General features: G+C 40.7%; 1 protein-coding gene across 1 annotated transcript in view; it reads right to left on the bottom strand.

Moving 5' to 3' along the window:
• Nucleotides 1-25085, bottom strand: part of cntn5 (contactin 5) — a gene marked incomplete at its 3' end in the record, with an annotated part of 350866 nt that overhangs the window by 119334 nt on the left and 206447 nt on the right. The window contains exon 8 of the mRNA XM_080731735.1: nucleotides 12600-12702. Coding sequence (XP_080587861.1) covers nucleotides 12600-12702 — 103 coding nt within the window. The remainder of the gene's footprint in view (nucleotides 1-12599; nucleotides 12703-25085) is intronic.

The following is a 25085-nucleotide window of genomic DNA, read 5'->3' as shown; positions in this document are numbered from 1 at the left end:
AAACGAGTTCAATTGACACAGCATGCAAGTCTGGCACTGCGGAATGTCTTGCATCCGCGCTGCTGTTCAATAACGATCTGATTTTCTCTCAATAATTCATCACTCTTTGTGTTCTTCAAAGACAGCGTTCGCCCGCAGATATTACCATTAAGGAGGAGAAATCAAACGCTGTAAAAATGTCTACCATGCCCTCCATGCACTGTGGGCGTGACGATAATGCAAACATACACAAATGTTCCACACACACACACACACACACACACACACACACACACACACACACACACACACACACACACACACACACACACACACACACACACACACACACACACACACACACACACACACACACAAGAAATGTCTCCACTGTACCTTTAAGCGCCATCTTTAACATTCTCATATCTTTCCCCTGCAATTGTGTAGGAATTCTTAGGTACCAGGCACGTGCACACATAGACATCAAAGGGCCCTTTATCCGTCTGTAAAAAGTGCCCTCTCCAGACCATGAATGCAGTTTTCACTACAGTTAAAGAAACGCAAATGCCCTCTTTTCATGCCATACCTGAAGGCAGCATTCAGAATTGCCTTGTCCAAACTCTCCTGAACTTGAATGCAGCATCTTATGTTGAAAGAATTGCCCTCTCTGTGTAGAAATCCATGCCATTACGCCACATCTCCAGTATCCACTTGATTATGCTTAGATTAGTGTGGTATCAAGCACGGAAAATAACCTCCAAGCTTGTAAATCGGCTGTTTTCTCTAATTTAAATCATTTTCAAAATGGAAAATGCAAAACAAACGGTTTTGGACACACAAGGTTTTTACCCGACAAGGACGATTTGTTTACAGTTCGGAGAAACAAACCAATAAATAAATAAATGAATGCAAATCTTCTGATTTGAGATCCAGTATAGGCAGATTCTGCCCTGACCTACGGTATGTGAATTCATTTCCATGGTTAGGTCGGCAGATACAAACCCATGAAAACCTTTTTCATTCACTTGAATGATCTATTCACCAACTGAGCCACGCGTAGGGTTGGACACGGTAACCGCCGTACCGCCGTACCGCGGTAAACCGAGGTCTACCGCGGTGTCAGTGTGCTTACCGCGGTAAAAAAAGACAAAAAAAAGTCTATTTTTTATTGGAAAACCAGCGAGTTTTAAAACAGGGGAGAAGCGAGGACCGCATGCGCTCCATGCCGCTCTGCTCTGGGCCGTGTACCACAGTTTGGAAGCCACATACGTCACTCTCACTCTCAGAGACACAGACAGTCAGACCTACACAGGGCAGCCTGCGTAGAGGAGTACAGAGCAGCGTAAACTTTCTCTGTAATCCACACGACACAAGGATGTTAATACATACCTTGTGTTGTGGCATATCTTTTTTTATTCATACGGATTACTGGCGGAGCGCGGGCCGCGTGGACTAAAACCGAAAATGAAACTATTTTACTTTTTCCACCGCGTCGCACGTTGTGCCCCGTCTGTCGGCGCGTCAGAGATTTTATAACCTTTTCTGTCAAGTCTTGAAACTAAAACCTGTATATAGCAGCACTCAATCACTGCGATTTGAGAGTTGAGAGCAATCTGGCCAGCCATCGTCAAAGAAAAGGTCCTTTTCACTTAACTGGAGCTCAGTTAGTCTATTCTTGAGAGACTACTATGTCAGTGGTTCTCAAACCTTTTCATGTGAAGGACCCCCAAAATTATATTTATTTGGCCACGGACCCCCATCTCAAAATATTTAGTTCCAGGGACCACCCAGAAGCAAAATTTGAGTTACAAATGTTCGCTTTGAAAATACATTATAGTCAAAGATTTGCACACATTTTCACGACTTTTTCAAAAATAGCAGATCTACAAGCTCGCAGCGCGGCACTCGGTGCCGCGCTGTGAGCTTGTATATCTGCTATTTTTCACTGGTTAAAGCATTCAAATGAGAGGTTTCTGTCCGACAGCAACGATATTCAAGGTATTCCGAGGCAACGTACTCCCCCCCCCGACGCCATTCAAGTCAGGTTACTGCGCACCAGTCGGAGAGATTTCTATGATTAGTGTCAGAGCCAAAGGACCCATCCATCACGCCACGCTCCTATAGATCCACATGATAGATGTGCGGCAGCACGTACTGTACGGACGCGGCGGAGAAGAGGATGTCTTACTACATTGTACAGGCTAGTATGACCACTGACAGGCCTGTGAGAGATGGAAACGTGACATCATAGAAGGCTCCAGCACACCCATCAATCAACCCATGCAGGTGGAGATGGAATTCAGCTTTTACATTCTTCTTCTTATATATCCACAATTTTCCCCGGGGGTTTACTGGAGACTATCAGGACCAAACTTCCGGGTTTAACAGCAGACATACAAGCTCACGTCGCGTCGCAGATGCAACCTGTTGTGAGCTTGTAAATCGGCGGCAGAAGATCGGTGCAAACGTCTGCGCAATGCACTATGGGGCGTAGGAAAATCGTGGATATATATATATATATATATATATATATATATATATATATATATATATATATATATATATATATATCCAGGGGCGTCACAATGGGGCTGGGGGGAGTGGGACTGAGTTACCAGGGCCCAAGATGGAGGGGCCTTAATTATTTTATACTTAAGCTATTGAAAAATAGCAGATATACAAGCTTGTAGATCTGCTATTTATTTTTTTTAGTCGTGAGAATGTGTGCAAATCTTTGAATAAATGTATTTTTTAAGCAAACATTTGTAACTCAAATTTTGCTTCTGGGGGTCCCTGGAACTAAATATTTTGAGATGGGGGTACATATCATTTTGGGGGTCCTTCACATGAAACAGTTTGAGCACCACTGACATAGAAACAAGTAAAAAAAAAAAGGATTTGATGACTTTTTTTTCACGTTTTTTCTAAAATAGCAAATCTACAAGGCAGCTATTTCTCAATAGTTAAAGCACAAAATAATGGTAATAATGCGTTCCCAGTCTAAATGGGTTAAACCCCCTCCCCCTATGAAGAACATTCATGGGGGGCCCGCAGTGAATCCTTGTACCCAGGGCCCAGAATTTGATGCGACACCTCTGTATATAATCTGATCAAAATTCACAACGAGGAAACTGGCACTCGTCCTGGCAGCGGTGAGATGTGGCACAATTGTTGATGTAGTTCAGACTTCACACGGGCAGCTAGAGAACAATTTACAATTTAGGCATTTAGCAGACGCTCCAGAGCGATTTACAGTAAGCGAAGTAAAAACACGACGAGCTCATACATCAAATGCATAGAAATAGTAATCTATGATCCCAGCTAAACCAAGAACCTACCATCAGTCTAAACAGTATAATATAACAATCTAGAACTGCACTCTGTCGAGGTGCCAAATGGAGTGTTGACGTCAAGCATGCATCCGACAAGTGAGACAAGTGTAAATGAAAATATATAGCCTGAGGTTAAAAAGAGCACAGAACAGGCTGACGGAAATAATTAGTCCCCCCCACCCCCTATTATAAGAAGGAATTGTGTGAAGAGACTAGACGAGAGGAAATGCTTGCACAATGTGTTGTAAATACAACTTGTTTTGTGGCTTGGTACTTAGTAGCAGCAGTTGAAGCCAACTCAATGTGGATTGGCGTTTTGTAGATTTTGTAGCAGCAATAAACGTCGGGTGTGGCTTTGTATCTTCGTGTCATGTCGCTGGCTTCCATTGGAAATTAATGGTAGCCTGTAGAAAGTGTAGAAATGTACCCTTTCGGGGTCCGTTTGCACTGCTGTAACGTTCTGCATAACACACTATGGACAATTCATCATTTTAATCCGACTTCCAACGCCTTTCACCTATTTTAGATAGATGTAGTCTATTGTTTTCAAACAATAGTGCAATCTGTGTTTGACAAGCAATGCTTAGCAAGCTGCATTGTTGTCACACAGACAACCGCGCCAGCCAGCCAGGCAGACAGGCGGGGAGACAAGCCGACTGGAGCAATTCTGCGAGTGGGGGAAGAGGTGAGTGGAGTGTCAAGCACTTGACACTTACCATCTGAAAAGGCCTTTTCTAAATCCCTCCGGGGTACACAGGTAACGCGGTTCTCCTCACACCAAAAATAATTTGATGCCACCACGTAACATTCAGAAGAGAACTTGCATTGGGAACGCTGTGACTTTTGCCTGCCCAATCTCCAACCAATCAATCCGTGAAAATGAACTGTCGTGCAACACAGAGCCAACCTTTCTAAGCTGGGATGACAGGAAACAGTTTTTACCACTGTTCCCCGTGACAATGGATTTTATGCACCGTGGACCGATGAAAACCGAGCCTGCCAGGGTGAGGTTTGATTCCCTCCTAAAACATTATGAATGTAGAAAACTGGATATCCGTATCCCTGGGAATCGGGATATGGACGCATACTGTATATGTTGCCATATTATCCACACCCCGCATAACCGCATAAATTAGCCCCATATCCCGAGTGCTACAGTATGCTATAAAGTATCTGTCAATTCAGTGAACTGCAATATTTATGTATAGGCCTATGCTCTAGTTACATTCTGTAAACATCAAACAGTAGCCAGCGTGATAAACTGTACTAATAAGACATTCTCCTCTATGTCTGTCCTTAACGAGATACTGTACAGTACACTGTCATCCTCTGTTGTACATAAACCTTATTCTTTATTCATATTTACCCCCCTTGAAGCATTTGAGAAGAACTGGGAACCTAGTCCTCTGCTTGCTATTCTCGGTGTAACAAGTGTTTTAAATGGGGTATACGTTTGAATCTCAAGTTATTTCTCTGGGCATGGTGGTAACTGGAAGTTAGACAATGTACCAACATACTGTATAATTATGTAATCTGAATTCCCAGAAATTACGTATTTCATATGAGATCTGGATGAGGGAGTTGATGAATGTGTTGCATTTGGAATAGCTGAGGTTTTCAAGCAATAACAGGAATCATATTTTCACTCAAATTTGGAATGCTGTAATAAGAGTTTTCCATGAGAAATTAACAAACATTCATTGAAGTCTGGATATGTTGTGATTGTGAACCTACTTGACATCATCACGTCATAAGAGATACAGTATGAGAAATACGATATGAATGTTGTACTGAGTGTTTTTATTGAACAAACGGAACAAATAAATACAAATATGTACTCCTCTTTCTAGCTTTGTACTGCTTTGCTTTCATTGTCTTTGTAGAGAGCAAGCTCTCAAGACCCATTTCTTTGCTCTTGTGAATGAACTGGACCAATAAAGTGACTGTGGGAGAACTGCTGCTGCAGCCATAACCACGCAGTCACATAGTTTGTCTTCCAGTTACTGTAAAATATAGAGCACCTCCGCAGAGCCTTTGAGATACTTTTGTGTCTCAACTTGTATAGCTTTTGTGATTGTCTGCAGGTCGAGGTCGCAGATTCAACAGGATCCGACATCGAAGGAACATTTGAATTCTGTGTGGCAAATGTTACTTTTATCAAAAACCACTTTACAGTGTGTGTTGCATTCACCCACACATTCACCCATTCACACCTGTATCCAAAGCACTTTACAGTTAGCCTGGCACTGCCAGCCTCTTTCACACACCACCACCACAACACACCACCACCATCACCACCATCACCACCACCACCACCACCACCACCATCTTTCTTTCTTTCTTTTCCCTCCTAGATATAGGTCTATATATTCTTTTGCCACGCTACTCCTCCCACAGTTTTGGTAGCACGCACTTGGGCCATATGTAAAATCGACCGGCTTCATCTGGAATCGATTCCTTGCATTTTGCTAAGAGATGTTATATAACATAGTTTAATTTATATAAATGTATTTGTGAATTAATATTCTCCATTGACTTTAATGAAAACTTTTCCCAAATATGAAGATGACTGACATCATAGATGTCTGACATCATAGACCACATGAGACTGACACGGTATGTCCACATATGGGCATTCCAATATATGGGCTTAATATCAGGGATCTCCATATATGGACATAAAAGGGACAAGGACGGCATGGTTAGTACGGCTCAAACAGGGACAAGGACTGACAGATGCAGAGATATTTGCAAGTGTGACTCGCTTCACGGCAACCACACTTGCAATTTCCGATTGCAACTTCCTAGTTTTTTTTATATATTGAAAATATTCTCTTGTGGGGGTCCCTGGTACTGGTTTGTACCAGGGATGTTTGAAACACTGAAACAAGTCTTTTTTTTATATATTTTTTTATCCTTTGTTGTTCACTTTTACTGTTACTCCCACTTTGCTTAAATGCACACCGTGTGCATTTAAGCAAAGTTAGTTTGACTTGTACTGTAGGTGCATGACTTTGCTTTGTCTGGGTGTGTGGTTTGGGTGGGTGGGGGGCTGTGTGGATGCGTGGGGACCTGTTTGAAGGATGGTTAGGGTGGGGTGGGGGGGGGGGGCTATGGTGGTAACAGATGGCAGAGGTGTTAAAAGTACTCACATTCTTTACTTAAGTAAAAGTAACAATATTGCAATATAGAAACACTCTATTAGAAGTAAAAGTCTGGAATTCAAAATGTACTTGAATAAAAGTATGAAAGTATTGGCATCAAAATGTACTTAAAGCTATACTGTGTAAGATGCTCAACTAGTGGTCAGTAGCCCTATAGCAAACCGCGGTCGCGTTCGCGTCTTTCGCCCGTTTTTCGTACCTTCACACCCCCGTGTCTGCCTCCACAACGCCGAGAGCTATCTTTAGAGGGGTCCCTGGTTCCTGTGCGTTCAGGCATTCCGGAGAAACGGACTACTTCACCCTGCCTGGTAGGCGAGATTACCTTTTGAGTAAAGAGACACACGGGCAACTACAAATATGGCGACCCCACTTCAAGATGCGCTGTGATTGGCCGGTAGTGTACCATGTGTGCATGATCGGCGATGTGATTGGGCAACGTATACACAACGTATACAGATGATGCAGATTACGTCATTTTGGCGCGAAATCCGGTCCACGGCCAGGATCATAGAAAACATATAAAGAGAAGGCTTCAGAAGCTGAAAATAACGGAGTGGGTGTTCTAAAACTTTAGCGATTTAACAGTTAGGACAATTTTAAGATTTGTTTTATAAAAAAAGTTACATGGTACAACTTTAAAGTACCAAAAGTAAGAGTACCAAATGTTTGAAAATAGCTGATCTACAACGCGTCGCGGTGCGACGCGTTGTGAGCGTTGTGAGCTCGGCTATTTTCTAATAGCCACGGTATAAAATAGGGCTAAAGTGGTTCATGTATGTTTTATAATATTATAATTCTGCAAAGTAACTAGTAACTAGTAACTAAAGTGTTCAAATAAATGCAGTGGAGTAAAAGTACAATATTCGGATCCCAGATGTAGTGGAGAAGAAGTAAAAGTATTGGAAATTGGAAATACTGAAGTAAAGTACTACAAATACCTCCAAATTGTACATTACTACTATTCTTTTTGTACTTAGTTACTTTACACCACTGGTGGGGGGGCTATGGTGATAACAGATGGCAAGGTTACAGTAGGCTAAAACAAGAATGTAGGCCAGCGCAAGGCTTCACTCCACTGCACGCCTACTCGGTGTGAAACGCTGGGATACGGTGTTACTGTGAACACTGTGCTGTAAAAATGACTGTTTCATTGTGCTTATACGGTGTCTCATACTGGGCATAACAATGGGTCGTAATGGGTCAGACATAAAAGCAGGTAGAGAGGGTTAACATTATTATGTCTGGCTGGTGCCGTATGGAGGCTGAACCTTGCGTTTTCAGAACCACATTACTTGTAATATTGCTTGGTGTGTGCGTGTGCTCTGGTTTATGTACGTCAATTATTGAGCTCTGTGTTAAAGGACAACTTAGTCTTTTTACAACACAGGTTCATATTTTAGATAGTCATTAGAGAAAAGAAAAGATGAGTGTCAAAATGTTTTCATTTACTTCTTTCTTTCGTTTTAGTGATTTTAATGATTTTGATTTGCATGCATGCTCCCAGGTTGGGGGCATGGTGGAGTTTATTACATCTGCACACCCAGAGTCCAAGCGCTAAACATAGAAAAGATTATCTGCAAAAAAAAGAGAGACAAAAATGTGGAAATAGAGATATTTCTACTGTACCTTCTGTATAACACTAAAAGCAAAGAAAGGCCATGAAGAAGGTAAATGGTGTGTTAATTTATATAGCACACACGCACTTCATAGTACATTCACCCATTCACACACCGACCACGGTTGAAACCATGCAAGACACCAGCCTGCTCATCATTATGGATTAGGGGTTCAATGTCTTGCTCAAGGACACTTCGACACACAGCCAGGAGGAGGCGTGGATTGAACCTGCTGTGCTTCTACTGGACAACTGAATTTCCCCCTTGGGATAATAAAGGTATCTATCTATCTATCTATCTATCTAACCGGGAACCTTCTGATTCCACAATGGCCGTTCTACCTCCTGAGCCTTGTACAAATAAAACTAATGTGGTTAACTGCAGTGTCAGAAGTAAATGTAGTGGAGTAGTTACCATGAATTCAGTTCAAGGACTGTCCATGATAGACACACATTATTCATACAGCATCAGTGTGACTATGTTTCACGGTATGCTACAGTATGCCCATGAGTTACTTAAAATGTGAACTTGAATCTCCTGCAGGGCTGCACAGTTAACCCTCTAAGGCCCACGGTTGTAATATTACAACGTTTGTATTTTATCCAAAAAAAGGTTTAAATCATTTTATTTTAGCTCCCCCTACCACCTAAACACCACCATTGGATTCTATTGTTTAGTATTACAATGCCATTGGCCACAATATTTGCATATAAATACCCCCCCAGTGTTGGGAAAGTTCACTTTAAAAACGAACTAGTTCAAGTTCAAGTTCAGAACTTCTAAAATGAACTAGTTCATTTTTAGTTCATAATTCCCCATTATGAACTAAAGTTCATGGTTCCCCAAAATGAACTACATAGTTCTTTTTTAGTTCTTTTTTTAACCATATTTTTTTATACTTTTGGCTATTCAAAAAGAAAAAAAAAAGGAAAAAAAATATATATAAAGGTCTATATATATATAAATGTTTAGACGTTGCTGCATGCTATTATTTGTCAACATTATTGACTCAGCCCATATAGAACCACACACAGCAATAATTTCATCCAACTTAACATTGAGGTGCCCACAATATTTATGTGCCCACTGCCTAGTTCCCAGTCTTCCTGCACCCTTATTGTGAAGGGCTGAATGTAATAACCATGTTATTGTCTCATTGTGTGAAATATCATAATATTCAAAACAAATATTTGACTCCAATTGATTCCCCACACAGTATTGACTTGATATAGCAATTAAAAAATATATATATTACACAGCAGTTGTGGGAAAACTAAGACATTGTTCAAAAAACACAATTCCGATTTTGGTCATTTTGGAAATAGGGCAAAAAATATATTTTTCTTCAATCTACTGTCTTGACACTCTAACCAAAATTGTTCTATAAACCATAATCTACAAATTGGAAGTGAAAGAAACTTTAACACACATTTGAAATGAAAACAAAAAATTACATGTACAAGGAACCCCACTAGAAAAAAACCAAAAAATTACATGTACAAGGAACCCCACTAGAAGGCAGACGTTTCTAAACCGTGCACAGCATGTTTCCGCGTTGGTTAAAATAGCTGATCTACAAGCTCACGTTGTCTCGTGGATGCGACGCGTTGTGAGCTTGCAGATCAGCTATTTTCGCCGTGCAACACACATAGGACAAAGTATAGTCAGTCAGGCTTGCAAGACGAGGAGGAGATTCACGTGCAGCAGCAGAGTGCAGACAGCACCGCATATCAACGGAGGAACGTTCACGACATGCAGTAGGCACTGCTGCGTGCTGCTGCGTGCAGTGCCTACTATTGGAGCATGTGAATGAAAAGAGAGACGAGAGGAGCAGAGGACAGATGACCGCGGAGGCGCGGACCGCCGCATGAACGGCCGACGAACGCCGACGAACGTCGTTCACGGGCGTCAGAATGACCGCGTTCGACAATATCGTTCATCAAGCGAAAACAATTACGTTCAGTTCACGTTCGCCCAAAATATGAACGTGTTCATGAACGATCGTTCTTTGAACGCGTTCGGGTACAACACTGTACCCCCCACAGGGGCTGACATTCACACCCGCCACACCCGCTGAAATTCCAGAGTTTTGACGAACAACATCTCACTTTTTCATGGAAGCTATACCTAAAAAAAACATAAGTAAAATGCCTGTACTATTCTTTTTGGTGATCATTAGAATGTCTAGAACATGTACATATGTTATTATTTTGAAAAATATCCCCCATATGTAAATTAGAGCATGATTTATGATTTTTGATTTATGGCTATAAAATCTTACAAAAACATTTTTTTGAAAAAAACATTACATTTTCCTCTACAAGTAATTGAAAGTTGTGTTTTTATGGTTTGCAATTATGTCCTGTATATTGTAATCTTATTTGGTCTGTGGTGGCACCTTGACCTCATCTCCACACCTTTACATAAGTTGATATGAATTAAATGAGTTAAAATAACCAGAACACTGTATCTCCGCATTCAACACGCTCATAGATCATTGATAAAATATATAGCGGAGCATAAAGCAATTGCAATGTAGAAGCCAATTATTTGAGGGCCACACTTGCAATATCTTCACGGCCCAGGTTGAGAATGGCTGGCCTATAGTGTTGTCCTACAGTCCTGTTTGGCATTCAGACACAAAGCGTGCCCTCCTCCCGCCCCCCTCCTCGTGTCCTTCCACAGCCAGCGGGGCATCATACATATTGATCGACAGCAGAACAAAAGCCATTTTAACTTCATTTTCAAGGCTATATAAAGACTGGCATTTCTTAATGGGGTGCAATTGATAAATCATTCATCTGTGTGTAAGAAGGCTAAGTCACAGGGATCACCATCCAGCTGAAAGCCATCACACGCAAATTACTGGGAGAGAGAAGACAGCGTCGGAGGCCAAGGTCTCAGCCTGTTTGACAAGCATCCAAAACGCCTGCTTAGTTCCACGCAGCCGTGTAAAGCAACTCAGTACATTTACTGAGGTATTTTGTGTGCTTGTAGGTCTGCTATATTCAAAAGATTTTCATTTTATCCATTAGAAAACTTGTGAAATGGGACATTCTGCAATATGAGTACTTTAAGTACATTTTGATACCAATGCTTTTATACTTTTACTCAAGTGAATTTAATTCTGCACTTTTACTTGTAACAGAGTATTGCTATATTGCAGTATTGATACTTTTACTTAAGTAAAACATGCAAATACTTTTTTCCACCACTGGTTTTGTGTGGAGGAAGGGGGATATGAGAGAGCGCTGCAAAGCCTATATATATATTCCGAAAATGACTGATCACAATGTGGTTAATTAATTGTCGGAAAGAACAGCAAACAATCAAGGGTTCTTAAGACGCAATAGATTAGCGATTGTTTGCACTTATAGATAGGATTCGGGCGTTGAATAATTCATGGTAATAATTACAAACGGAATGACGTACAGTAGGGCTCGTGATTATGTTGTGAAAATGAAAATCATTTAGCAAAAAAAAAAAAAAGAAAAAACACTCAGCTTTCGCTTTGGCGGAAAACAAATTAAAAAGAGAAAAAATGTCTTTCAATTAAGTTTCCTCATAAACGTTGTTGTGGATTCCGATTTTGTTGCATTAAGGTCATTTTTATTTTCAGCCGTGGCCTTTGCACAGTTCAGCGAGCGCAATCATTTGAATACCAACCTCATCAAAAGGAATCTAATCTAATCTACAAAGTGTCTGCGAGAGTGTGGCGTGCGCGTGCGCGCGTGCGTGCAATCCGTGCATGAATTTGCAAACGCAGCGAGGGGAACTAAGAGTCATAATAAGGTATGGAGTTAACTGTCTGTCCACACAGTCAAATCTGAAGTGGTAATTTAACTCTGCTATGGAACCCGTAAGGCTCATATCAGGAGTTAAATGAACACGCAGAGTTTCACTGTGTATGAACCAGCGTTTCTTTTTCTTCTTTCCCCCGCTTACGGCAGTACTCTCCCACCGGTTTAATGGAAACATCCATAACAGATGAAACTCGGTGAAAGCACACTGAATACATTTCTACATTAAGGGCTCTCAATTATCAGGGACACATGGTTCCCCGGGGCAGGCTTCTGTCCTGGGTGCGTACCCTCTATGGACTAACATGCCATCTACCGTACAAGGCCGTCTGCGATGCAGGGAACATCTCTGTGCAGTCACTACGGTACAAGGCACTACGGTGCCTCGCGACGGAAATAGCCGACCTGCAAGCTCACAATGCGTCGCGAACGCGACGCATTGTGAGCTTGCCGGTCTGCTATTTCCGGGTGGAGAGCGAGACCGCCGTGCGACTGAGTATAAATTAGGCTTCAAACATCCCGCCCTGGAGACATTCTGAATCCTATTCAGGTGGTGGAATAATGCAAGACAAAAAAGAAATCCTGCAGCCTTAAAGATGTTTCCAGCGATGTGATAGCGATGTCTGGGTCGGGTGCAGATTGTTAAGATAGTGCTGTAATTTGACTTTTTTTTTTCAAGCTGTGAGGTTTTATCTCTCTTTTACTCACTTTCCCAAAGCGAAGCATTCCAGTCGCACGATCACTCCTCTGGCGGCCAGGACCGATGTGGGGAAATGCACCTCGATTTTGGGCTCGTATTCCCCCATTACACCTGAAAGATTACAGAAAGAGAGAGAGACAGGGAATTAAAGGACTGTACCCGGTGGTCTGGCGTGAGCCCAGTGACTGGGCCGGTGTACTTAACCCATTTAGGCCTAGGATTATTGACTGCTTTAACCATTGAAAAATAGCAGATATACAAGCTCACAGCGCGGCACCGAGTGCCGCGCTGCGAGCTTGTAGATCTGCTATTTTTGAAAAATCATGATTTTTCTTTGCAAGTCTTTGAATTATATCGATTTAAAAGCGAACATTTGTAACTCAAATATTTGCTTCTGGGGGGTCCCTGGAACAACATATTTTGAGATGGGGGTCCGTGGCCAAATACCTGTAATTTTGGGGGTCCTTGACGTGAAAACGTTTGAGAACCACTGATTTAGAGGAAGGATTTAGAAGTCGGGTCAAAGATCGGGTCAAAGATATTCAAAGACTCAGCACACATTTTCACGATTTTTTCAAAAATAGCAGATCTACAAGCTCACAGCGCGGCACTCGGTGCCGCGCTGTGAGCTTGTATATCTGCTATTTTTCTAAAGTTAAAGCATACAATAATGGTTAAAGTGGTTAAAATCTAACGCGACTCGGGCGCGTTCCAGTTATTTGAGAGTTAACTTGTTATTGTTTCAGAAGAATCTTTTATTTTTTTTGTTGATCAGTTAGGTTATCGTTGTGCTCTAATGCATCTTGATATGTGAATTGATTTGAAAAGTCTAGCCAAAAATAGTCCTTGATTGATTTATGAATGTAATATAAATGTCCCGGGCTTATCAACGTGCAACAATGTTTAAACAACATTGACACGATTATTCAGGTAGGACTACGCTTGGTAACTAATTAAAATCATTATGGACAAGCAACAAAAACATACTTGAAAATAAAGCCATTAACAAAATAAATTGTAAATAGTATGTGTACTAATTATGGCCGAAGCTGATAAGTATGACGTATTGATGGCGGATTGTCCTTATTAAGGTTCAAGTAAGGTACTTGTCTTTCCCAATCCTTAGTCAGACGCTGTCAAACATATATGATGTCCACCCTGCCTCAGCCCCTGTCCTGTTTAATCAAAGATGCACCATGACAGAGCCACATGCACAGCACACTGCCTGAAGCACTCTTGTGTAAAGTGCCATGGTCAGATCTCACAATGCACTCTGTACATTAAGCACTTCAACCCTACATACTAAGTTGAGAGGTGTACTCCAGGGCTCTGTAATATACTAGCTCCACTACTTTGTTTCCCTCTACAACAAATCTCTTTAACAAAAATAGACGATCTACAAGCTCCTATGTGAGCTGGTAGATCATCTATTTTTGGCAAATGTTTGGTTAAATCATGCTGCATACAGATCTGGGATTGCGCGAACATTACTGCTTGAGTCTCTGCCATCCATTTTTTTCAGTTACTTTTCATTCATTACATATAGCTGATGCAGTGAAAGAGGTATGGAAATTCCTACTGACATTTATGGTTATGTGGGTATTAAACACCACTACATATGCTAATAGATAAATAAATGTGCAATATGTCTACAACAATTATTTGAAGCTGTTCTTACAAAATACCCAAGTAATCTTAAGTTATACAGTGGGCCTATAATACATTTCTCCAAATGTATTCAGGGATGCCTTTTGAAAAACACATAGAGTATTACAGTAATACTAGTAGTATTGCCGGGTACATTATATAGTAATGGCCCAGATGGGAAAGTGCAAAACTAATTATAGAGGAGATGAAGTCCACAGAGAGAGGGTTCCGCGGCAGCACTACAACAAATCCACAGAGGCTACAGGAAGCCTTGGTCATATTGGCGCGACAACAGCAAAACCATTCAGCTGATATGCTCGCTAAAGTGACCATTTAATAATTGAACAAGAAGCCCCGGAGGAAATTGGAGAAGGTGCAGTGTTCTCATTATGTATCACCGATGCTCAATTCCTGAATGCCATTGAGGGGACATAATAACACGTGACATGTATGTTATCAGCGTGGCTAAGTGCACGCCGCCGTGTCTATACCGTAAGCACCAAGCTCTCTTTAAGTCAGAGCCGGAGGACAGGGATGTTTTCTCCGTTTTTTTTTTTTTTTCCCTTTCCTTCTCTCTGTATGTTAAGGAGGCCATCCATATCCATTTGCCGCCAAGACGTGTCAGATGGCATTGAGCAAATTTGCAATAACGAAAGGGAAACACTCTCACTCGGGATCTAATTACCATTATCCGTCTTATTAAATGGGAGTTTGCGTTATGAATATTGCATGAGATTGTGACTCTTTACACAGGCTCTTTAAACACTGACACAAAATGTTTCCTAAGGACGGACTCCTTGTCCTGCTGCCGTGCCTCCTCCACACAAACCACACCACATCTGTGGACAATTCATAGAGGAGCGGTTATGGCTTTTATGCGGCGGCTGTCAGCCCGAGACGAATGACCGCCGTGACATTTGAGAGGACGCAATCACATGTCCTACACATGCACCTGATGAATTCAATGTGATGAGATGAGGAGCAAGGCGTCACTGAACTGTTGGGCCAAGCCTGTGTAAAAGGAAAATAAATAAATAAATAAACTTCATGATGTTTGTTGCAAAGAACTTTTCAATTTCAATCTCATTTTCAACGTTTATGGCTCCGTAGCAGGCCCTTCTCATAAAAGGAATTTGCAATATTTCATTTGCTGGAGCCATATTGTAGTCAATATCACATTCAGTCTCCTTGGCGCTTGGGATTTGATAGAAGTGAGAAATCGAGTGTCTGGGATCTGTGTGCTAAAAAACATTACCAACTTTCATTTATAGTGTTGCTGATTTATCTTCAATTTTCATTTAAGTATTACATAAAAAATGATATATGTTTTGCCGTTATTTTCTTCTGCGTGCAATTCAATTTCCACGATGAGTTGCCTGTCCGAAAATCTATCAGGTATTCAAAGCCTTTAAGGTCAGACCAAAACATATTGTGTATTATTACAGCGAAGTGAAAAGGCCCAAAAAGTTCACAATGCTATTCAAATACAATATATCAGGTTAATGAGATCAATGAACAAACAAAACCGTCAAATGATTTTACGCATTTAATAATTGGGGACAATGCCTTTGATAATGAAAAGACCCACATGTTTAATCAGTGAAAAGGGGAATGTGACACCTTTGCCTCTATCACAAATAGCATGTATGATCCCTTTATATATGAAAGAAAACTTTAATAGGGAGGAATTAGCATCTATGGATGTATAATGAGGACGATTTGAAGGTCAGCTTTCTGAATTGTTATGCAGAGTGTTGGTCAGGTGTCAAATGTCTGGAAGCCAAGTACACAAACAATTACAGTAAATAGACATTGTTGATTTCCCCTGGTGGAGGACCAGGATAATTGTTGCATAGTAATTTCTTACATTACAGTATACTGTATATGCTGTCAGATGCACTTGTAATAAGACATGTACTAGTCATCTCCTTGTAACAGTCACAATATCTCTGTAATTCTTCTCACACATCTAGTGTCCACAATTTAAATTAGTATTTTTTGGGGGGTCTTTAAGAAAAGTCTTAAGGGCAATGTAATGAAAGGCTCTAAAGCAGGGGTTTTCAACTAGATTAGGCAGGGGGCCACAATATACGGATGTGCCATTTAAAATGTCCTGTCATTGGCAAGACAGTAGATTTTCAGGGGATTTGCAGAACATAGAGCTTGTAGATCAGTTATTTTTGCAATTTTTATGACCTTCTCTGACTTCGAAGTTTAAATTTACCTATAAAGGTGGATCCTGCTTTTCAAAGGGAATGGAGTGGTTTCATGACATTTGCAAGTTTCTGCAAAAATACAATATGTTCAGGAAAAGAGCCGTAAATACGGAAGAGTTGAAACGGCACACCTGTAGTAAAATGACTAGTCAGGGGCCACAAGACTGTTATGACAAAAATGAACAAAATCTTCATGGTTAACCGCTTGACCGTTTGTTGTGTGCTATAGGTCCGATAGGACACAACAATGGACATGTGATGTCCATTATGGTCACATTTTAGGGTCTGCTTCATACTGCATTCTTCATCATGCATTATGTCTGTGGCCGTCCTTTATTTATATTGCACAGGCTTTGAGTTTGAAATGACAAAAATAGGAAGTAGACATTTCCTTGCACGTATCCCTGGCATGGAAGCATCTTTGTGAGAAAAATATTGGAGGCAGACTGACAAGGAGAAGTGTTGACATGTTCATATGAATGAAGGTTTTTGCATTTTGGTTACGTCTGAGCACCCAGCTGAGAGCTGATAAGAGCACAGGCTGATGATGTGTTTCATGAACATGCCCACGGCCACAGCTCCATGTAAATAACAGAGTATAATGTAGGCATAGTGGCCCCAAAATACTGTTTAGGGACAGAGCAAGCGGCTTAGGCAGTGACAAAATTAGGGCCTATAGTGTGTAAAACCTTCAACTGCATGAAGATGGAAGATGGATTCTTTTGTTGTTGTTCGTTATTCTACTGTTAGACTGTTAATAGGTTCCTGGTTTACCTATACGATTTTAAAAGACCATTTCTATGCATTTGATGTGCTGACCTTGTGCTGTCCTTGCTTATTGTCACTCTGGATTAAGAGTGCCGGATACGTTTCTTAAAAGCCCGCTGACACTCCCCGAAATTATAATAGTATGATACAGTAGGTCACATGGTCTCTCTGAAAATGGTCTGAAAAAGTCTGAAACTCATGTCACAGTGTAATCTTCCCCTCGCTCCCCAACAACAGCTGACCAGTACTATAAGTAGTCTAAGTACAGTCAATTAAATTGATTGGCTTATAATTGCGCATTCCCACAATGATATCATAAAAATATTAACTCATATTTTAAGATGACTTTTTAAAGTGACAGTTCCCCTTTAGGTGACAGTACCCCTTTAAGTACATGTGAATCTCAACACTTTTTGACCAAAGTGATTTTCTTATGGAAGACTTTAACATTTACTATAGTGAAAAGATCTGTACTTTTACTCAAGTACAGTGTTCAAGTATATACGCCACAGTAAGGCAGAATTGGGCAGAAATCATGAAGCAGTTGTACCTTTGAAACACGGTGGCTGGACAGCTACCTTCGCACCAAAAAAAGTCATAAAATAATAGATATTTACATTGGAATCTGAAATGGGGCCACAAGAAAGCTCCCAGGGGCCGGATTTGGCCCATGGGCCGCCGGTTGAATATAACTAAAGCCTTTATGAAAAGCATGTTTGTGTCCATATTTGGATAAAGCCATGTGTTTAGAATCCACATCTCAATTTGTAATCAATAATGTGTTAACGACCTCAACTATATTGTTACCCAGTGTCCTCCAGGGGTCTATTACTAAACTCCTCCTCCTTTTACACCCCTATACACCAAATCTCTTCCATGAAAATAGCTCATCTAACAGCTTTCAGATCTGCTTTTCACCCGTTATGACATTGCGCAGAACAAGCTAGGGTTCAAGTAAGGTTCGTGCCATTTCCATTGACACCTGGAGAAATAACACATTTCACAACAATAGACGGGGTGTACTGTCATGGTCATGGTTGACTGAGGCATGCAGCAGCATGGTTTATTATAGAAGTGCTCCAAAGGTCATTCTTGGTATTGTATGGAAACTATGCACCTCGAGGGACTGTGGATTTCCATGTGCCTACTTGTGCTTGTTCATTGATTCCACTGTCAGTGTGTAGTACAGTATGTCAGTAGTAACACCATAAGAGACATGGGGTCCCAGAGACAGAGGAAGCAGCTCCGAAAAATAAAGTCTGTTGTGGTTAGGGATGGGTATCGTCTGCGATACGCAGAGATGGGCAGTATTTGAAATACATGTATTTGAAATACGTATTTGAAATACTTTTTTGTATTTTGTAATTTGTATTTGGCTGGGATGGAAAAAATTGGATGTAATTTGTATCAAAATACATTCAGGTCTAGTATTTCCTGTATTTGAAATACAAAATACTTTTTAATGTAAGTTATTCTCAAATGGACACATTTTAAACATTCACAAAGGTTTAAACTGTAGGGGGAGAGACACATTTGCTTCAAATGTAAAGTGCATTATGATTACAATTTTGAATTACGTGCGCGCAAGTACTGCGTTCATCTGCGTATATATGTATGTATGTATGTAGGTTGGTAGGTAGGTAGCTGTGTGCACAATAAGGGACCAGCATTTGTGGCAATGTCATCATTAACAGCCAATGAGGGAACAGCATTCCTGGTGATGTCAGTGGTGATGTCACTGGCATCGCCAGTGGTGATGCCAGTGTTGAGCGCACCTCATGGCGCGCTCTGCTGGCACACAAGTAGGCCATGTATGGCTTGTGCACAAGACGCAAGTTGGCACCTCGACAGAGTGCAGTTTTAGTTATTATTATAAGGCTGGCAGAGCGGGTTTTGCACTCTATGAAGTATTGGCACAGAGGCAACTGTGCATTCAGTCTCATGCCATAGTTCCTTTAGAAGATAACGGTAAAGTGGGTTCCGGACGATACGCGGTCACCGCCTCCTAGTAATTCATTTTCAATGAGAGGCGAGCGGCTATTTCTGCCGCGCAGCGAAATTTTGTGGCGGCGAGGCGAGCGGGTGCAGTCCCGTGAAAATCCCCGCGAGCGTGCTCGTTTGTGCATGCGTACATGGGCAGTGAGAGATGGATTGTGTTCATCTTTGTGAAATACCGTGTGGCGTTTACTCACTGAGCGAGTGTGTTTGTGTCTCACCGCAGTGCGGTAACCGCTGACCCAAGCGGCAACCGCAGCGGTGACCGCGTATCGTGTGGAAGGAAGGCACTTCTGGCCTGAGCTCTCACACACTGGCACACAGTGGTAAACATTTAGGCTGCCTGCTCAAGACAAACACCATAGTATGGTCAATTTAACTCATTCTGTGCCAATGACTGCTTATGACGTTTTTTTTCCAATAGCCCTGTGTGCCAATGACGGCTTATGACGGTTTTTGTGTTTTTTACATATAAAAAAAAAAAAAAAAAAAAAAACATTTTTTTTTTCTAAAGATGTCAAAATGACCTGAGATCAGAGAGATGCTTTTCTCTGTTTGTGTGTTCGCTCCCTCGTTTAGCTGATTGAGAAAATGTGTGTTCATGTGTGTCCATTCTAGTGGATGGACACTTTTTTTCATTCAAACAGCTCTATCTCTGGAACCATTTGTCCGATTGCCAAAATTCTTTTTGCCACTGAATCACAACAACTGTGTCTGTTTCTGTGGGGAAAAATTATATAAAAAAAATCTTTTGTTTTCATTGCATAGTAAAGAAAAACATACAAAATCTCGGCACAGCTACCTTGGAGCCATTTTGGCATCTGGCACAGAATGAGTTAAGTGCCTTCCACACGATACACGGTCACCGCTATGGCTGCCGCTTGGGTCAGTGGTTACCGCACTGCAGTGAGACACAAACACACACGGTATTTCACAAAGATGAACACAATCCATCTCTCGTCGCCCGCATATGCATGCACAAACGAGCACGCTCGCGGGGATTTCACGGGACCGCGCCCGCTCGCCTCGCCGCCCCAAAACTTCTCCGAACTGCCAAAATAGCCGCCCACCTCCCTTTGAAAATGAATGACTAGGAGGCGGTTACCGCGTATCGTCTGGAAGGCACTTTATTCTTCGAAATTCTGACAGGCAATTAATTTAATACTTGGCAGTCAATCTATAAAATTACTAATCATTGCATTAATCTCCGGCATGTATTTATATTTTGTATTTTGATACATTTTTTGACCCAGTATTTGTATTTTGTATCAAAATACTTTTCAATGTATTTTCGCCCATCTCGCATGTCGTCGATACTATCGGTTCACGTAAAAACGAACGATACCTCGTTTCTATACTCTGGAACGCACCCCTGGCCGGTCGCATCTGTAACAGTTGGGCTACTGAGAGTTTAATGACTGCTTTAGTAGGCTACACTCGTTACTGTGGACAATAGCCGACAATAGCCTATAATGTTTATTATTATGATGATTATCCAACGTCTATACTCTACGCTCCGCCACACTGTGTGATCATCATCATCACCTCTGCTCTACCGCAGCAGCCAGCGAGTCACCACTATTTCCGTGTTGAAGTTAAACTTAAATAAAAAGTATCGAAAATGGTATCGAAAAGGGTATCGTATCGATTCCCAGGTATCGAAAAAGGTATCGTATCGATTCAAAGGTGAACGATACCCATCCCTAGTTGTGGTGCACAAAAGTCTAGAGACTCACTTGTACAAGCTTTTAGGACAGCTCTCCGAATCAGTATTTGGAGTAATGCGTTACGCCATTACTGTAATTGGATTACTTATTTGAGTGATGGAGTAACCTAATGCGTTATTGAAATTAGAGTACCTGGTTACTTTAACCATTTCCAAAATAACGCTGTTACGTCGTCGTTTAACTTTTAAGGCATATTTCCCTGTGCTTGACCTGAAAATGCATCCGACGCATTTGAGCTGTCCTGATAAATGAATGAGCTTGTCTCGGTCAACGGAGACTTGCACGGATGTTACACAAATACTTTTTAATGGCAGAAATCCTGTAACCCAACAAGTTACCAAAGTAACGTTACCCAACACGGCTCCCAATGGAGAGAGGCAATTCCAACGATGCCCGAACATCGGATGACGGCATAATAGTGTCCAATCTGCTTCAAAAAACTTTATTGGCATTGTCAGCCAACAGGCGTTTTGGTCACCCTGGTCAATCATGGAAAAGTAGTCGGGCAGAAATCTCCATAAATTCTAAATGTTTGTGTTTTTTTCATAAATGAATACCCGACTTGATCATACTACAGCGTCACACAAAAGCATTAAAAAGTAGCAGTTCTACAAGCTTGTCGACCAGCTACTTTTGATACTTTTGAATTTGAATCCTGAAAAGTAACATTTTTGGACATAAGAGGTTTCCACCGGACAGAGACAATATGGTGGACAACAACACATGAAACTGCAGGGCTACCCGGTCTGAAGAGCTACTGAGCAATACTTGATCTCTCCAACCACTGTTAAGTCCATAATATTACCTTCTCATGGAATGAAAAAACAAACAACACAATACTGCCTCATCAAAGTGGGTATTGTGACTTTATAGTCTAATAGCCAGCCCATAGAGCCCCATTGTGAACCCGGACATTTTGAGTACCCTAAAGTTTTATGTTAGAAATGTTGAGTATGGGTCCCCAGCATGTAGAAACTGCCGGATGCTAACTTGTATATGTTGAGCAATTTTCATAATTAGCATAATTAGCTTTAATTAGCATAATCACCTATAATAATGGATAATATGTCAAAAACCGATTGGCTGATTTGAACAATATTGGAGTGGTTTTGGGGGTTATTGAGGATGCTGAATCAATTTCTGACATTTTCTAAATTCAAAATGGCTGTTTTAAACTGGAAATGGCCATATACCAACTTAAATTGGGATGATTTTGATCATGTTTTGTTGATTTTCCAAATGATGAAGTGACTATTTTTGCTAGGCTATTGTGGCAGTCATTGTTCTAATCATTTTGTGTGGATTGTCTATATTTGGCTTTTGAAATGCAGATAATGTATAAGCATATAAATAACCACATTTATAATTTAATTCATAATCAAAATCAACAAAAAAGTATCAAAATCATCCCAATTTAAGTTGGTATATGACCATTTACGGTTTAAAGCGGCCATTTTGAATTTAGAAAATGTCAGAAATCAGTTTTTGACATATTATCCATAGGTGATTATGCTAAATAAGGCTTATTATGCAAATTATGCAAATTGCTCAACATATACAAGTTAGCATCCGGCAGTTTCTACATGCTGGGGACCCATACTCAACATTTCTAACATAAAACTTTAGGGTACTCAAAATGTCCGGGTTCACATTTTGGCTACTAGACTATTATACATTGTCAGATGCTTGCATGTGTCATTATTAAGGCATTTGCGATATTACGAAAGCCTTCGATATTCGATAACGCTGTCGAATACCTCGATATTTGAATTACGATATTAGTAAAAACAATTGCATTATATAGTTTTTAATGTTGTTCTGCTTTAGGTCCACTGCCTGCCTAACCCAGATAAGGAATAGCATATCCATGCATGCACACTGCACAGTACACATAAACTAAAGACATTAAATGCCTAATTTCCATTTTCCAACAATGGTTTTATTGAAATAACCACAGATGGACTGCTTTTTTGCATGTGCTACGTGCATGCATAGTGTGTCTGTTAATTCAATACCAATACCTCATTTCAAGCCGTCTTCTTTTGATATATTGCCCAGCCTTAGTCATTATATTATCGTCACTTTACCCAAATCCAGCTCAAGTGGAGTTAGGAGGTTTTTGACCAGTGAATGTGGAAATATTTATGTCCATCATTGATTAGAATGACGAAGTCAAACGGAAAAACGTTTGAGGATCAAATGCTCAGGAGGTTTAGTCAAAAGCAGTGTTGGGCAATATTACTTAGGAGAGTAATCGTTACTTATTACTTATTACTCCTTGGAAAAAGTAATAATATTATATTACTTATTACTTGGAATCAAGAGTAATATGTAATATATTAAGTTATATTCCTTTTTTTTTTTTTTTTTTTTTTACCTGCAAAATCTGTTTAGCCAGCTCCTTTTAGAACTGAATCCAATTTTTTGGAACAATAAGAGTCTCTGGGATGCGATTAAAGAAATTATAATTGCAGGCTTTGTAATTAATTAATCTCAATTAATCACATTTTAATCACACATCAATATTTGACCTGGGAACAGTTAGAAACTTTTTTAATGGATTTTTTATCAATTAATAATTAAGCCATATAATATATAACCCAACAAAACATTGCTTATTTTTTATTACATTTAAAACTCTCAGCTCTGTTGAAGACCCCTGCCTATATTATCCTTAAATAATAGGCTACATATTTTCTTTTCTGCCTAAAAAGTGTAGGCTATTTTAGACGTGAGGTGCAGGGGCTCTGGGTGTTCCCACTAAGGAAAGTAGGCATTCAACTCCCTAAAACCGTCTATTTCGGTGAGTAGTTTTACATTTTATAACAGACATGAGGCTTATTGGGCTCAGACAGTGGAGGCTACGCTAACTGGCTATTAGTGGCTAACAGCAGCAACTCAGTCCGCAGTGGTCCACGGTGGTCCCGCTGAGCTCCGCGGACGGTCCGCGGCGGACCCCCGCGACGGACCCCTCCGCGGCGGACCCCCGCGGACCCCTCCGCGGCCGAGAGGAGTGCTTGTAGATTGTAAATGTCCCATCCATGTAAGCGCGTCGCACGCTGATGCTCGCTCTGTGACTGTGACAGGCAGCGCAGCGCTGACACTGGTCCATGCACTGGTCTCATGACATAAGCAACGTCATAACTGTGCGCACTGCGCAAATGACTGATCTACAAGCTACATCGCATCTCTGTAGAAGTGTAGATTTAAGTTGATGTCTTGTAGATCTGTTCTTTTTCTGCAATCAGCTAAAATGGCTAGTAACGGAGTAGCGAGGCTTTTTTTTTGCGGAGTAAAGCGTTATATATTACCATTTTTTTTAGAGTAATACCTTACATTACTCGTTACTGGAAAAAGTAATAATATTACAGTAATATATTATTAGTAATTCGTTACTGCCCAACACTGGTCAAAAGTGCTTTTTAATAATTCTCATTGGGTCAATATTTGTAACAGGCGTAAAGGGTTTAATAGCACTGATTTATAAAGAAAACCAGCGGCTCCACCTGTATGTGTTTGGGTTAAATTAAGCCTAGCTCAAGTAACACACAGCTTCACAGCGTTAAAGTTCAAAAACTTCAGTGAAAGTTCAGTGAAGGAAAAACTAATAAATGAATGTTTACCATCTTGATCCACAGTCTTCTTGATCTTTTTCAGTGCAAAAATGCTTATGACACATACACAACCACAGCAAAACCTCATTGCTGTGCTTTGTTTGTTTTTCCTGAGCTGTGGGTTGCAGGAGGTTCCAAGACAGTTTTTCTTCCCTACTTGTTATGAATTATTGATATGAAAACTCAGCAAAAAAAAAAAGATCAGGCCTAATGAATACTCAGTTTGGGAGCAATTAAGTCCATTTTACATCTATGGAATGTTTCCAAAGGCAGTAGACTTTTTGACAAAGTAATTATATCTACGTGAAGTGTTAAACATTCACACTTTAGGTAGAGAGACGTAGCAGTTAGCATGGAGCAGTTTCACAGCAGCTCGAGCACACTTCAGCTGCACATAAAGGGAACATCAAAATTGTGTAAAAAATAAAAGTGTTATATAAGCAGTTGTTCTGAAACTTTTTATGTCAAGGACCCCCAATGCATTTGGCCACAGGCCACCATCTGAGAAGCTTTTGTGGCAGGGGATT

This window comes from Nannobrachium achirus (assembly GCF_963921795.1).
Source record: "Nannobrachium achirus genome assembly, chromosome: 8".
NCBI classification, from domain to species: Eukaryota; Metazoa; Chordata; class Actinopteri; order Myctophiformes; family Myctophidae; genus Nannobrachium; species Nannobrachium achirus.
The sequence above is the reverse complement of the archived record's forward strand: the minus strand, read 5'-3'. Positions and strand labels throughout refer to the sequence as shown.